At 43.0% G+C, this 15,836-nt stretch overlaps 2 protein-coding genes across 6 annotated transcripts in view; both read left to right on the top strand.

The window, feature by feature from the left end:
* Positions 1–15,836, top strand: part of LOC124290257 (interferon alpha-inducible protein 27-like protein 2A) — a 117,336-nt gene that overhangs the window by 38,126 nt on the left and 63,374 nt on the right. Inside the window, exons 1-3 of one of the 5 annotated variants that reach the window (XM_046726979.1) lie at positions 7,213–7,291; positions 8,526–8,753; positions 8,891–9,089. In XM_046726979.1, the coding sequence (XP_046582935.1) occupies positions 7,228–7,291; positions 8,526–8,753; positions 8,891–9,006 (408 nt within the window). In that variant the 5' untranslated portion in view covers positions 7,213–7,227 and the 3' untranslated portion in view covers positions 9,007–9,089. Of the gene's footprint in view, positions 1–7,212; positions 7,292–8,525; positions 8,754–8,890; positions 9,090–15,836 lie in introns of those variants that run through there. The other 4 variants (XM_046726978.1, XR_006901870.1, XM_046726981.1 and 1 more) reach the window with 4 other exon arrangements.
* On the top strand, positions 7,228–9,006 carry LOC124290206 (interferon alpha-inducible protein 27-like protein 2A). Its single transcript, XM_046726919.1, has 3 exons — positions 7,228–7,291; positions 8,526–8,753; positions 8,891–9,006. Exons 1-3 carry the CDS (start codon positions 7,228–7,230, stop codon positions 9,004–9,006), a joined length of 408 nt encoding a protein of 135 aa, XP_046582875.1.

Below are 15,836 nucleotides of genomic sequence, written 5' to 3'. Positions count from 1 at the left end.
AACAAATCACGAACACTTCATCGAAACTTTTCAATCTCAGCTAAATACCCATCTGTTCACTGTTGCCTTTCTGTAATACACATATGAACCATCTCCTTCCTCAATATTGCCACAGCGCCACTGAGCTCCTCCACAGTGGGCATTTACAAATAAAGTATGTTTTACAGATTAAGATGAAAAAGCAGAAGAGCAGGTTTGGGTGATCCTGGCACAGTCAGGCTGGTAAGGCTCATCATCAGCTCAGGACCATCGCACCCTCTACAAGCAGCCCAGACAGCGAATGGGACTTCTCCCAGGAAACACTGCCTAGTTGAACTTTCCGGAGAATATGTAGACTCCCCAACGCTGCAGCCTTCTGCATTACCCAGAGTGTCAGAAGAGCTGTGCTCCCAGCAGCTGGGAGTGTGCATTGAATGTCCAGATCTGATTTATTGTGCAGATACACACTAAACTCCAAACTTCCTATACTGGCTAGTTCTGTCCAGAGATTGTCGCGGAGTGTCATCGTGAGGTCACAGCCTGTTACTGCATGTACAGTCACATTGTCGTAAAACAGTCCTCACGGCACAGTATATCTGATGGTTGAGTCCCATTTCGCCTACATCCCTTTTTTGCCTACAGAAAACAGGTAGGCGAATAGGGAATAGACATTGCATCCCTGTTGAGAGAATGGCCTTGACTTGGAATTAAGGAAGGTCAATTTCACAATGTGTGAGTAAAAAGATAAGTACATCTGATGTCGAGCTCCTCACAGAGGCACACGACCCGTGAAGGTTCCGGTTAGAATATTGGCCTTCAGTAACCCATGCTTGTCGTAAGAGGCGACTAACGGGATCTGGTGGTCAGGCTCGCTGACTGGGTTGACACATGTCATCGGTTCCCAGTTGTGCAGATCGATGTTCATGCTGTTGATTACTGGATTGTCTGCTCAGGAGTCGATTATTTACAAACCGCCGCCATATAGCTGGAAAATTGCTGAGTGCGGCGTAAAACTCACTCACTCACTCACTCACAGCGACACACAGTAGAACATGGAAGTGTGCACTGTAATATGGGGGTACAGCTTACACAGCTTCCATGCGGATTGCGTCTCTATCCTTGGGTGAATCTGTCTGAATATGTCGAAGTCTCTTTTGTTTGCTATTCCTTCAGAGGCCATGTTCGATTTACCTCTCTCTGCAAACTTGATTAGTGCAGTGTATGAAACTCCAAAAATTTCAGCCCGACCACAGGGTTGGTTAGTTGTAAAACTTGCCAGCCCTGACCAAAACTTACCTGCCCACAAAATGTCTTCATATACATGTCTAAATTTTAACCCGACCGTCGGGCAGGTGAATTTGAGAATCTAGCAGTACGTGTTGAAAATAACCCGCCCCGGGTTGTCGGGCAAGCAGCTATTTCGAACGCTGAATAGTGTCAGGTGGATAAAATCATTGTGCAACACGTAGCAGTTGTGTGGGTCACGAGCTATTTAGTCACTGATAACGACACGTCATGGATATTCACGCTACTGTTGACAACCATATAGAAGCTGAGCGCTTCACAGCACATGCAGAAGAGAAGTGGTAGACATAAGACTGTTCGGGTAAGTCATTCATTCCTGCCTTCTGGTTTTTCTTAGTTATTTTACTGGGCGTTCGAACAGCATTTGCCCTATACCCGACCGTGACGCCCCTTAACAACTACACATCTAACACAGTGAGGCAGGCTGTGCTTTGCACGGCTGAGATTTATTTCTGCAATTGTAATAGGGCTTCAATGAATTCTCTTTGACTCGGACCCGAGTGGTTGTATCCCATTAGTCATACGCCCATTTCTCATACGGCCACTAGTCATACGGAACGGACCGGATTAGGGGCATGCTCCCTACGATACAATAGACTCGTCCGCTTTTCTTGTGCGAGATACAAGGTGATAGTCAAACATAAGGCAATACGCCTACTCTGCATACCGATTGTTTTGAATATGTTCTCAGAAAAGGGGGTTGGGGGTGGGGTAGGGTAAATATAATTCCATTTCCGATTTGAATTAATATATCATGCAGATTTAAGGAAATGCTCTAATTGTTTTTTTAAATTTGAGTCTACTGATGTTGTAGATTGTTTAAGAATAACTACATATATATTGATCTAAGATGGAAGAATCATCACTAGATATTCCAATATGTATGTACATTGAATAATATCAGTTTTGGATTTTTTTGTCTTTTCAAAATGACGTTACAAATTTCGTAACTGTCGTGACGCAATTTCCTGAAATTTCTAATAAAAAGAGTTAAATATGATAAATGAAATGTCTTTTAGGTAGCATAATTTATGTTTTGCATAGTCAGAATACTACAAACGTAATCAACAACATTTCAAAGTGAAACAAGCAAACAAAACATGCCTACATGAAATATGCACAAATTTGGAGACTGACTCAAATAAACTCGTGTTAAATTCATTTTGTTTCGTTTCATGAATATGGATAATTCACTTTACCTACAGAGGTACTACGGGTTCATATATACGAGCAATCAACCATGTTTATTAAGACGCATGACTAATGGGCTGACACAACCCGAGCACTCGAAATACATAAAAACATTAAAAAAAAAAAAAAAAATATTAGCAGAACATAACTCCAGATTCAAAGACAGGTGAACAGTTAAGTATTTTGTCAAGTCACCATGGGCAGCAATGCAGGCTTCAATGCGGCGGGGCATACTACTGATCAAAGAAGTTAGAAAGTCGTGGTCCATGCTGTCCTAATATCGGACCACCTCTTCTTTCATTTCAGCAATATTTGTCAGATTTTTCTTATTGACACTTTCCTTCAACATTTCCCAAACATTTTCTATTAGATTTAGGTCAGGGCTATAGCTTGGCCAATCTAATAATGTCATATTTTGGGTCCGAAACCAGGCCTGTGAATGCTTTGAACGATCTTTTGGGTCGTTGTCCTGCTGGGAAATCCAAAAGTTTCCATAGAACACGTGAGCAGATGGAAGTAAATGTCCCTCGAGAATATCTGTGTACGCTCACTGTTCATATTCCCTTCAAATACACAGAGGGGCGTTGCCCCTAACACAGATATGCCACCCCACACGTTAAATTTCGGACTGTACTTTGGGCGCTGATATTAAGGTTTTTCAGTTTGTTTGGTCCAGAATTTCAGTGTATTAGGAAACAGCCACGCAGAACTTTCATCTGAGAAAATCACATTGTCCCAGTTAAAATTTCTATGCTGTAAGCACCAGTTCAACTTTCGCTCCTTTTGTTCAGGTTTCATGATCGGTGATGGAATTCCTCGACTTTTCTGTCAACCCATTGCATGCAGCTCAGTTCTAATTGTCTCCTTACAGACAGACACAGTTCCTCTATCAATCATATCCAGCCTTAAGTTTTCTAAACTCCTTCATTAGTTTTTAGAAACAAGAATACCAAGCCGCCTCCTGTCACCAACAGTCTATTTTCTGGGCCTACCTGCGCCTCCCTGGTGCTCAGTGCCATATCCATTTGCAATATTTTTCAAAACACGATAAACAGTGGACAAAGGGATGCCTGTTCTACTTGAATTCACTTTAGCTTATCTGATGTCCTTGTTATAATACTCTAAAATCAACTTCCTCTTCTCTAAATCATCCATACTGAGGATCACTGAAAATGTCGTCTGCTAGCAAGTAAACAAAGGGGGATAACTCTTCACAAACTAATGAAAAAGGATTAACGGACTTGTCTCTCTTGAATGAAACCAAGCACTTGATAGCTGGTCAAGGTTGTTTATACTAGAAATCCAATTAAATATATTCCTAAAATTCTCAATAAATTCTGGTCATACTATATCACAGGGGGTATTCGACTGTACATGAAAACCGGATGTTGTACCTCTGCAACAACCCATTTTCCACTGTACAGTGTTCCAGGGACAACCCAGCCTTCACGTTCACGGTAATTACAGACAATATTTTGAATAGAACCGGCTTAAAGTGTGTGTGTCGACAGATGAAGCTTTCTTGTAAATGTGTCGAATACAGTGATATAGATGGTTTCTTTCATACAGAGTTTTCCTGTGCATGCAGGTTTTATTATATACATGCCGAATGCATGTATTGTGAATGTTTCAAGCCTTTGTTTTGACTGAAACTAAACTGTACCCTGAAGGGTGGTTGCTACTGTCCCAGGCTGTGACTGTACGGGTAGTTGCTACTGTCCCAGGCTGTGACTGTACTGGTAGTTGCTACTGTCCCAGGCTGTGACTGTATGGGTAGTTGCTACTGTCCCAGACTGTGACTGTACGGGTAGTTGCTACTGTCCCAGGCTGTGACTGTACGGTAGTTGCTACTGTCTCATACTGTGACTGTACGGGTAGTTGCTACTGTCCAAGGCTGTGACTGTACGGTAGTTGCTACTGTCCGAGGCTGTGACTGTAAGGGTAGTTGCTACTGTCCCAGGCTGTGACTGTACGGGTAGTTGCTAATGTTCAAAGCTGTGACTGTACGGGTAGTTGCTACTGTCCCAGGCTGTGACTGTACGGGTAGTTGCTACTGTCCCAGGCTGTGACTGTACGGGTAGTTGCTACTGTCCCAGGCTGTGACTGTACGGGTAGTTGCTAATGTTCCAGGCTGTGACTGTAAGGGTAGTTGCTACTGTCCGAGGCTGTGACTGTACGGGTAGTTGCTACTGTCCTAGGCTGTGACTGTACGGGTAGTTGCTACTGTCCCAGGCTGTGACTGTACGGGTAGTTGCTACTGTCCCAGGCTGTGACTGTACGGGTAGTTGCTACTGTCCCAGGCTGTGACTGTACGGGTAGTTGCTACTGTCCCAGGCTGTGACTGTACTGTATGGTAGTTGCTACTGTCCTAGGCTGTGACTGTACGGGTAGTTGCTACTGTCCCAGGCTGTGACTGTACGGGTAGTTGCTACTGTCCCAGGCTGTGACTGTACGGGTAGTTGCTACTGTCCTAGGCTGTGACTGTACGGGTAGTTGCTAATGTTCCAGGCTGTGACTGTAAGGGTAGTTGCTACTGTCCCAGGCTGTGACTGTACGGGTAGTTGTGCCTTTACAGAGTGACTGAGTCCTGTGATAGGTATTCGGAAAAGGTAATTTATCAAAGACTTGCATGTTTATTTGGTGTATCATAAATAATGTTTCAGTATATCAGTTCCGGGTGGATATTTGTGAACATTTGCAGGTAAATTTGAAGTCCTAGCTATGTACATAGTTAAGATTCAGTTATCCGACAACTTCTTTACTAATTACATCACTGTTACGCCATATGCTATGTTTTGAACACTCATTTAGGAAAATAAATCGTGCTATACTAAAGTGAACATGCAGTTCGACGTGTACTGCACGGATTAAATTCATTTCAGAAATGAATGTTTAGGCCCTAGGCGAGTCTAACCTTTCCTTTAAATCGTTACAAGTTGTCACAAGTACCACAACTACGACACTCATATGCGATGGATGCGGGCGAAGCTTCAAAACTAAGTGTGGCTTTAAGCTTCAACCTGACCGCATCTACAAGAACAAATGGAGATTCGAATGTGTTCAAGTCAAAACACTGATTACACAACAGTCTCGTTTCCTGCTGACTGGGTTCCGTCCTATTGCGTAACTTAGTACAATAACCAGTCCAGAATTTTGAGACAAATTCATTCAACTCGATACATAGATATTAATCAGTATTATTTGATATATCTAACCACTTGTATATTGCAACACTGCGCTCCTTCTAATCCTTGCAAACATGTCGTGCAGCGTGCTCTGTCGTACAGCGTGCTCTGATAAACAGCTCACTGATAATATAGATATTATATGGTCTCTGGTGAGCTTCAGTCGGGGAGCCGCTTGAAATAGACATTTATCTGATTCCAAATATGTGGAGAAAGTCTTTATATTCTCATATTTAAAATGTTGCATTTGTTAAAGGTGGGGAAATAATCGATCCCAGGCATGCTTATTGAATCGTTATATGATTGTTTTCAGTTTCAGTATCTTGAAATCTGCCCAGTTTAAGTCCATCTGAGGACAAGACAGTGTTTCTGAAGAGATGGCGTTGTCTGAAATGTTCGTTACTTATATAGTGGTTTATATTTAGTGGTTGGAAAACCATGTTTCCTCCTTAAATACACGACACACTTATGGTTTGTGATTGAACTTTCAGAGGATTTGAAGTATTTGTCACTTCATGGTATTTTGTTTAATGTGTATCCTGCTTTCCTAAAGTTTGCTTTCACACAGTTTGGACAATGTTTGTAAGTTCAGTATGTTTTATCCTGCACTGTACTTGCTGGGGATTAGTTAGTCTATCAAGCAAGAACACAGTTACAATGTTAAGGAAACGTGTACTCCAAAGCTTGGTAATACGGGCCATGACTGCTTTCTAGGTGTGTGTTTTAATCGGTTTAGGTGGTTATCCCTTGTTATAACGACCATTTCAGTGTTAGGATTCTCTAAGAGTGTACCTATCTTGTTAACTTGTTATATTTTCAAAAGTTTTCAATTCTTGTTGAATTCCCGTTAGATTTAAGCAGCCCAATATGTTACCTTGGCAAAATAAGTGATTTCACTCAAATACAACGTGAATTTTTTTTCATTATTTTCGAGAGCCATTTGCACCGTTAACGTGAGAGCGTTATTGAAAGTGTCCATGGATATGTGAATTAAATAACATGCATACAGTAAATCCTCCATTAGTTCCTGTTTGCATTCGTTGAGGAACACGATTCCAGAGTATGTTATTACGCGGCGGGCAATAGCAAGATGACGGTATGGGAGGGTCGGGAGAATTTCAATGGAAATTAATAGTTCCGAACTGTCTCCTTACCACTCTCTGACAAATCTTGGTTTTGTATCATTTTTTTTTTTCGTTTCTGAAGCCTCGTAATCTGTGAAGTGATGAACGTTTCACAGTCGTCAATATGTTGATTTTCAATAGCTACGCGAATTTGATTTAGTGAATTTATTGTCTCTTCATTGAACATTCGTTGAATTTTGTCACCCTCCCAAGTCCATGCATAATCTTTTTCAGCACGCAATTTCTGGACATCTTCGGTGGTCTGGTGAAAGTCTTCTTTCAATGTTCAGATGTGGTCATTAGGGTTTCACCAAACGGACGCAACTCTTCACATCGAATTAAGCGAACGGACATTTTTTTGGCATTATTCACCTATTTACACATTACAGTATTGTTTACAACTGTCTTTCATCCACAGACTATTTACAATCACTTGTAACAACATGTTGCGAACGGACGTCGTATGTTTTCTGCTCCTCATCAGCTGTCTGGGCGTCCGTGGCACAGGTAAGTTGACCCTCACAACCACCTGTCATGTTCCCTTAGGAAGCAGCTTCTTCACACGACAATGTTTCGGCTGTACTGACGGTACTTCAGCTTCTTCACACGACAATGTCCGGCTGTACTGATGGTACTTCAGCTTCTTCACACGACAATGTTCGGCTGTACTGACGGTACTTCAGCTTCTTCACACGACAATGTTCAACTGTACTGACGGTACTTCAGCTTCTTCATTCGACAATTTTCGGCTGTACTGACGAAACTTTAGTTTCTTCACACGACAATGTTCGACTGTACTGACGGTACTTCAGCTTCTTCACACGACAATGTTTGCTTGTACGGACGGTACTTCAGCTTCTTCACACGACAATGTTCGGCTGTACTGACGGTACTTTAGGTTCTTCACACGACAATGTTCGACTGTACTGACGGTACTTAAGCTTCTTCATTCGACAATGTTCAGCTGTACTGACGGTACTTCAGCTTCTTCACACGACAATGTTCGACTGTACTGACGGTACTTCAGCTTCTTCACACGACAAGGTTTGCTTGTACTGTCGGTACTTCAGCTTCCTACCACGACAATGTTCGGCTGTACTGACGGTACTTCAGCTTCTTCACACGACAATGTTCAGCTGTACTGACGGTACTTCAGCTGCTTCACATGACAATATTCAGCTGTACTGACGGTACTTCAGCTTCTTCACACGACAATGTTCGGCTGTACTGACGGTACTTCAGCTTCTCTCAGATACAATGGGAATGCAGAATGTATTTGCTCAAATTTGACCAGGGTGGCCGCAAATGGTGTTCTCAACCGAGCGCGTTTAATGGCAAAATATCTGTCATATAAATGGAATATGTTAAAGGTGTACAAGCCTCTTAATGAACATTATCCTCAAGATGAGATTTCTATCGCCTTATGTTACGGTTACCTATAAGATCAAGGTCAGGGGAGCACGTTTGATGAAACGTGGACTTAACCGTCACCGTTTGTCAGTCTGACGACAAACTATAAATAAACATGTGGCATGTGTAATGATTATTCCATTTTTAAACTAATGTGAACACAGTGAATACAGACAATGTGAACTAACACTCCCAGAACTAGAATGTTCTCACATGTTTGTGGCTGAAGTGTAAGATCGAGGTCGTCAGTTTTGTCATCTTGACTTACTCCCTAGCCCCGAATAACAATTTGGAAGAATAAGAATCCTAATGCATGAAATATTTATTCAAGAGGACAAGGAGAAGAGTTTCTGGGATGACCCGTGGTGCGTGGGCCCCGCTGTTGTGGTTGGAGCTGTAGGAGGTGCGGTACTGGGTCCAGTTGTTCTGGGGGCCGGGCTCGCAGGAATGGGGTTCACAGGAACAGGGATTACAGCAGGCTCCCTGGCAGCGGGTGCGATGTCTACAGCTGCGACGACAGGAGTGGGCGCGGGGCTCGTTGCAGTAGCACAGTCTGCAGGTACATTTGGAGCTTCTCCTAGTTTATTAATCACATAATCATTAATAACATTCTTGTATTTTTATTCGACCTTGGTAAATCAAATATATGTTGTCAGCCATTATCTTGCATTATGAAATACTTTTGTCTTGTCACAGGGGCTGCTGGTGTAGCTGTAGGAACGAAGGTAGCAATGGCCGCAGGCGGGGCAGCCGTAGGCTACTTCACCAGCGGGTGCAAGGAGCCAAATTGTGAAGGAGACGAAAACAATTAGATAAGAAACTGACGATGTCAACTGGTTGCAGGTCGCAAATAAACATCCATGTGGCCCACGATCACAGTTTCTAATACATAGTATATTTCAAACCTTGAATTTGATGTTAAATAGTAAAAACATGTTTCCTGATGTTTCAAACACTTTCATTTGATCTACCATGATGTTGAACTATACAAAACAACACATCCAACTGTCCAATCTGCAAGTTAATATTTGATGCAAACTAAGCTTTGATACATAGTCGATGTTATTTGGCGAACTTCAACAGTGTATTCTAAATAAAGACGTTGACATTCATACAAGTGTTTTCTAATGTATAATGTGAGTGAGTTTAGTTTTACGCCGCACTCAGCAATATTCCAGCTGTAACATATGTTATATTGGGATTCCACTTTCTCCCTAAAGTACAGATTCTAGTACTTTTATTGAGTCCCATCCAGGATTCGAACCCACACCCTCAGAGTCAGGCACCTAGTCGGCAGCACACAAAGTCAGCCGCCCAACACGCCCAACCACCGCGGCTTCCATCGTGTGGCTGAGCGGTATACATATGTTGTATTTGACCACTTTCTAAATGGCATTGTTCTTAATATTCAAGCTATATGACAGCGGTCTGTAATTAATTGAGTTTGGACCAGACAATCCAGTGATCAACAGCATGAGCAATTGGGTTGCGCAGCAGAGAGAAAAATTACCAGTTTTTCTATATGCGAGCGAAGTTAGCAAATGTTGGCAACGTGCTTCCCTCGTTTCGGTTCGAAAAATATTTTTAATATCCAAAATTCCGCTGCCAGATGTATCACCCACACTCCTCGTCATGACCATATCACCCAGTACTACAGTCTCTACACGGGCTCCCCATCTCTGCAAGAATTTCTGACTCATGACTGCCTTTCAGTCTAAGTAAACTTAGGCTCAGTATTATTCGTTACACTGCTATACTGAGTCTAACAAAACCTAGTAGAAGGTCGCGTCAGCTAACCTTTCAGCGACCTATGACCGCCCAATCAAACGGGAGACTGCCGAACGGATTCACCCAGTCCGACTACTTGTTAGGGTTCGGCGGGATTTACAAAACGGTTTTGGGATTTTTCTTCCCTGATCGCTGACACTGATCTATCAACAAACAAAAATCCGCACAAAACAGAGATATTTGACCTGCAGTATATACGCTTATGGCATTCGTCACCACTCGCCTCTTTCCATAACCTCCATTCGTCATCACTCGCCTCTTTCCGTAACCTCCAAGAAGACGCTATTCGTCTTGTCCTGGTATAACACGAGTTGGTCACGAATGACGCTTATGGGTTTCTGATGACATGGTTACTATTTGCTTATATTTTCGCAAGGTGACATCCTTGAATATTGACAAAAACGCTATTTTTAGCGACTGTTTACTCATTGCGTGTATCACTCGGAAGCGATCGTGCGGAAAATAGCATTCGGAATCGTTCGAGTTTTTGAGGTAAAGGTTCAAACGGTATGTGCGAATGTTAACTTTCGCGATTTGGTAAGCTGTATTCTGATTGGTCAGTCCTAAAGGTTAGCTAACGCGACCTTCTACTAGGTTTTGTTAGACTCAGTATAGCAGTGTAACGAATAATATTGAGCCTAGGTTTACTTAGACTGGACTGCCTCTACAACAATAACTTTCCCGACTATCTCAAACTACTCGTCTCCGTGTATGTACCCCAACGAAATCCCCAGTCCTCCTCTGACTGTCTCCTCACCCAACACAGATCTCCAAACCAACTGTCTGACCCAGCCTTCACCTTTGCCAGCCCTCCACTGTGGAACTCTCCTCCAAAACAAATCACGAACACTTCATCGAAACTTTTCAATCTCAGCTAAATACCTCTCTGTTCACTGTTGCCTTTCTGTAATACACATATGAACCATCGCCTTCCTCAATATTGCCACAGCGCCACTGAGCATCTCCACAGTGGGTATTTACAAATAAAGTATGTTTTACAGATTAAGATGAAAATGCAGAAGAGAGGGTTTGGGTGATCCTGGCACAGTCAGGCTGGTAAGGCTCATCACCAGCTCAGGACCCTCGCACCCTCTACAAGCAGCCCAGACAGCGAATGGGACTTCTCCCAGGAAACACTGCCTAGTAGAACTTTCCGGAGAATATGTAGACTCCCCAACACTGCAGCCTTCTGCATTACCCAGAGTGTCAGAAGGGCTGTACTCCCAGCAGCTGGGAGTGTGCATTTAATGTCCAGATCTGATATATTGTGCAGATACACACTAAACTCCAGACTTCCTATACTGGCTAGTTCTGTCCAGAGATTGTCGCGGAGTGTCATCGTGAGGTCACAGCCTGTTACTGCATGTACAGTCACATTGTCGTAAAACAGTCCTCACTTACAGCACAGTATATCTGATGGTTGAGTCCCATTTCGCCTACATCCCTTTTTGCCTACAGAAAACAGGTAGGCGAATAGGGAATAGACATTGCATCCCTGTTGAGAGAATGGCCTTGACTTGGAATTAAGGAAGGTCAGTTTCACAATGTGTGAGTAAAAAGATAAGTACATCTGATGTTGAGCTCCTCACAGAGGCACACGACCCGTGAAGGTTCCGGTTAGAATATTGGCCTTCAGTAACCCATGCTTGTCGTAAGAGGCGACTAACGGGATCTGGTGGTCAGGCTTGCTGACTGGGTTGACACATGTCATCGGTTCCCAGTTGTGCAGATCGATGTTCATGCTGTTGATTACTGGATTGTTTGGTCAGGAGTCGATTATTTACTGACCGCCGCCATATAGCTGGAAAATTGCTGAGTGCGGCGTAAAACTCACTCACTCACTCACTCACTCACTCACAGAGGCACACAGTAGAACATGGAAGTGTGAACTGTAATATGGGGGTACAGCTTACATAGCTTCCATGCGGAGTGCGTCTCTATTCTTGGGTGAATCTGTCTGAATATGTCGAAGTCTCTTTTGTTTGCTATTCCTTCAGAGGCCATGTTCGATTTACGTCTCTCTGCAAACTTGATTAGTGCAGTGTATGAAACTCCAAAAATTTCAGCCCGACCACAGGGTTGGTTAGTTGTAAAACTTGCCAGCCCTGACCAAAACTTACCTGCCCACAAAATGTCTTCATGTACATGTCTAAATTTTAACCCGACCGTCGGGCAGGTGAATTTGAGAATCTGGCAGGTCGTGTTGAAAATAACCCGTCCCGGATGGTCGGGCAAGCAGCTATTTCGAACGCTGATTAGTGTCAGGTGGATTTATCATTGAGCAACATGTAGCAGTTGTGTGGGTCACGAGCTATTTAGTCACTGATAACGACACGAGACCCAGATGCACATAGTTGAACGGTTTCTGGTAGATGGATGCCCCTTTAGGAAACTTCCACATGATGCAACGTAGCTTAAACATTTAATGAGGAGCTCACGTCATGGGTATTCACGCTACTGTTGACAACCATATAAAAACTGAGCGCTTCACAGCACACGCAGAAGAGAAGTGGTAGACATAAGACTGTTCGGGTAAGTCATTCATTCCTGCCTTCTGTTTTTTCTTAGTTATTTTACTGGGCGTTCGAACAGCATTTGCCCTATACCCGACCGTGACGCCCCTTAACAACTACACATCTAACACAGTAAGGCAGGCTGTGCTTTGCACGGCTGAGATTTATTTATCCAACTGTAATTGGGCTTCAACGAATTCATTTTCTTTGACTCGTGTACTCGAGGGGTCAGACTCGACTCGGACCCGAGTGGTTGTATCCCATTAGTCATACGCCCATTTCTCATACGGCCACTAGTCATACGGAACGGATCGGATTAGGGGCATGCTCCCATCGATACAATAGCCTCGTCCGCTTTTCTTGTGCGAGATACAAGATGATAGTCAAACATTATTCAATACGTCTACTCTGCATACCGATTGTTTTGAATATGTTCTTAGAAAAGGGGGTGGTGGAGTGGGGTAGGGTAAATATACTGAGTCAAAAAAGAAACTTCACAAAATGTAATTTAAAAAATAATGAATAATTTTTCTCTGATGATACATCTATGTATCCGAAATGGGATCCCTATCTTTCGACTCTAGAAAAACGTTAGCAAAACCCACTCAAACCCATCCATTCGTCGTGCAAATGACGTTAGTGCCAAATCAGGTTTTGCACCTGCAGTCGATCACGTCATCTTCGCACCGAAGTTTTCTTCATATGCACGTGTTTGCATTGGCCTCAAGAATTGAAAAAACACTTTTAAACCACAGTTCTAATGGTACTTGAAATGCCACGATTGTGAAATGCCAACGTGCCGTTGGCATGTTGCAAGCGGGAAGATCAGTTATTGACGTCGCAAGAGCATTGGGATGCAGCCGTCGTACTGTGTATGACTTGCGAGGTCGTCTACAACAAACTGGCACCACTTCTGATCGCCCAAGGTCGGGTCGTCCACGTGTGACGTCACGAGCAGAAGACCGTCAAATCGTCCTACGTGACCTACGTGACAGATTTCTGCCGGTTACACGAACCAGGGCTGAGATGTTTAGAGGTCGACTGTCCTCACAGACCATTCGAAATCGGTTGTGGGCTGCCAGTCTCCATTCTCGACGTCCATATCGTGGGCCAATATTGACGCCGTTTCATCAACGTCAACGTCTGCTGTGGGCTCAACGTCACCTCCGATGGACCCAGAGAGACTGGAATCGAGTCGTCTTAAGCGATGAATCCAGGTTTACCCTCAGATTCGCCGACGGCAGGCATAGAGTCTGGAGACGACGTCGTGAACGGTATGCCCAATGTTGTGTACAGGAAGTCGACAGATTCGGGGGCGGAAGTTGCATGGTGTGGGGTGCTTTCTGTGGGAACAACTGTTCCCGACTTCTGGTCATCCGTGGAAACCTCACAGCTGCTGCTTACGGCGACCAGGTGCTCACTCCTGAACTCGTTCCTTTCATGGCGGCTCATGGCCCAGGTCTACAGTTCCAGCATGATAATGCTCGGCCGTATACCGCGATGTTGACACGAAATTTCCTTCAAAACGCTGGAATCAACGTCATGGACTGGCCATCGAGGTCCCCTGACCTTAATCCAATAGAGCACGTTTGGGATGCACTTGGGAGAAGGCTCAGTGGTCTTAGGAACCAACCTCAGAATTTGCAGGAACTTGGCGCTGCCTTGCAAGAGCAATGGCGCAGAATCCCCAACCACGTGTTCACAAGCATCAGGCAGTCGATGAGGAGACGGTGTTTGGCAGTGGTGAATGCGCGGGGCGGCCATACACGATATTGAACTGAGAAATTTCGCATTTTTATTCTTGTGACTTGACATTCTGTATACCTATGTTTTGGAACGGCGGTGTAGCCTAATGGAACTGATTATGGCACTGTCAGTGTATCGAGTACATCACACAGATCTCAGCAATGAAATAATAACAATTTAACCATCTAACCATCTCTTGTTCTTTTATAGTGCCCTGAAGAAAGAATGTGAAGTTTCTTTTTTGACTCAGTATATTATGCAGATTTAAGGAAATACTCTATTATTTTTTTTAATTTGAGTCTACTGATGTTGTAGATTGTTTAAGAATAACTACATATATATTGACCTAACATGGAAGAACCGTCACTAGATATTCCAATATGTATGTACATTAAATGATATCAGTTTTGGAATTATTTTCTTTTCAAAATGACGTTACAAATTTCATAACGGTAGTGACGCAATTTCCTGAAATTTCTAATAAAAAGGGTTAAATATGATAAATGAAATGTCTTTAAGCTAGCATAATTTATGTTTTGCATAGTCAGATTACTACAAACGTAATCAACAACATTTCAAAGTGAAACATGCAAACAAAACGTGCCTACATAAAATATGCAAAAATTTAGAGACTGACTCAAATAAACTCGTGTTAAATTCATTTTGTTTCGTTTCAATAATATGGGTCATTCAATTTACCTACAGGTACTACGGGTTCATATATACGAGCAATCAACCATGTTTATTAAGACGCATGACTAATGGGCTGACACAACCCGAGCACTCGAAATACATAAAAACATTAAAAAATAAATAACAAATATTAGCAGAACATAACTCCAGATTCAAAGACAGGTGAACAGTTAGTATTTTGTCAAGTCACCATGGGCAGCAATGCAGGCTTCAATGCGGCGGGGCATACTACTGATCAAAGAAGTTAGAAAGTTGTGGTCCATGCTGTCCCAATATCGGACCACCTCTTCTTTCCTTTCAGCAATATTTGTCAGATTTTTCTTATTGACACTTTCCTTCATAAGTCCCCAAATATTTTCTATTGGATTTAGGTCGGGGCTATAGCTTGGCCAATCTAATAATATCATATTTTGGGTCCGAAACCAGGCCTGTGAATGCTTTGAACGATGTTTTGGGTCGTTGTCCTGCTGGGAAATCCAAAAGTTTCCATAGAACACGTGAGCAGATGGAAGTAAATGTCCCTCGAGAATATCTGTGTACGCTCACTGTTCATATTCCCTTCAAATACACAGAGGGGCGTTGCCCCTAACACAGATATGCCACCCCACACGTTAAATTTCGGACTGTACTTTGGGCGCTGATATTATGGTTTTTCAGTTTGTTTGGTCAAGAATTTCAGTGTATTAGGAAACAGCCACACAGAACTTTCATCTGAGAAAATCACATTGTCCCAGTTAAAATTTCTATGCTGTAAGCACCAGTTCAACTTTCGCTCCTTTTGTTCAGGTTTCATGATCGGTGATGGAATTCCTCGACTTTTCTGTCAACCCATTGCATGCAGCTCAGTTCTAATTGTCTCCTTACAGACAGACACAGTTCCTCTATCAATCATATCCAGCCTT

The sequence above is a fragment of the Haliotis rubra genome, unplaced genomic scaffold, assembly GCF_003918875.1.
Source record: "Haliotis rubra isolate DU_JTF1 unplaced genomic scaffold, ASM391887v1 Scf46, whole genome shotgun sequence".
NCBI lineage: Eukaryota > Metazoa > Mollusca > Gastropoda > Lepetellida > Haliotidae > Haliotis > Haliotis rubra.
Note: the sequence above shows the minus strand (reverse complement) of the source record. Positions and strands in the feature narration are given on the sequence as shown.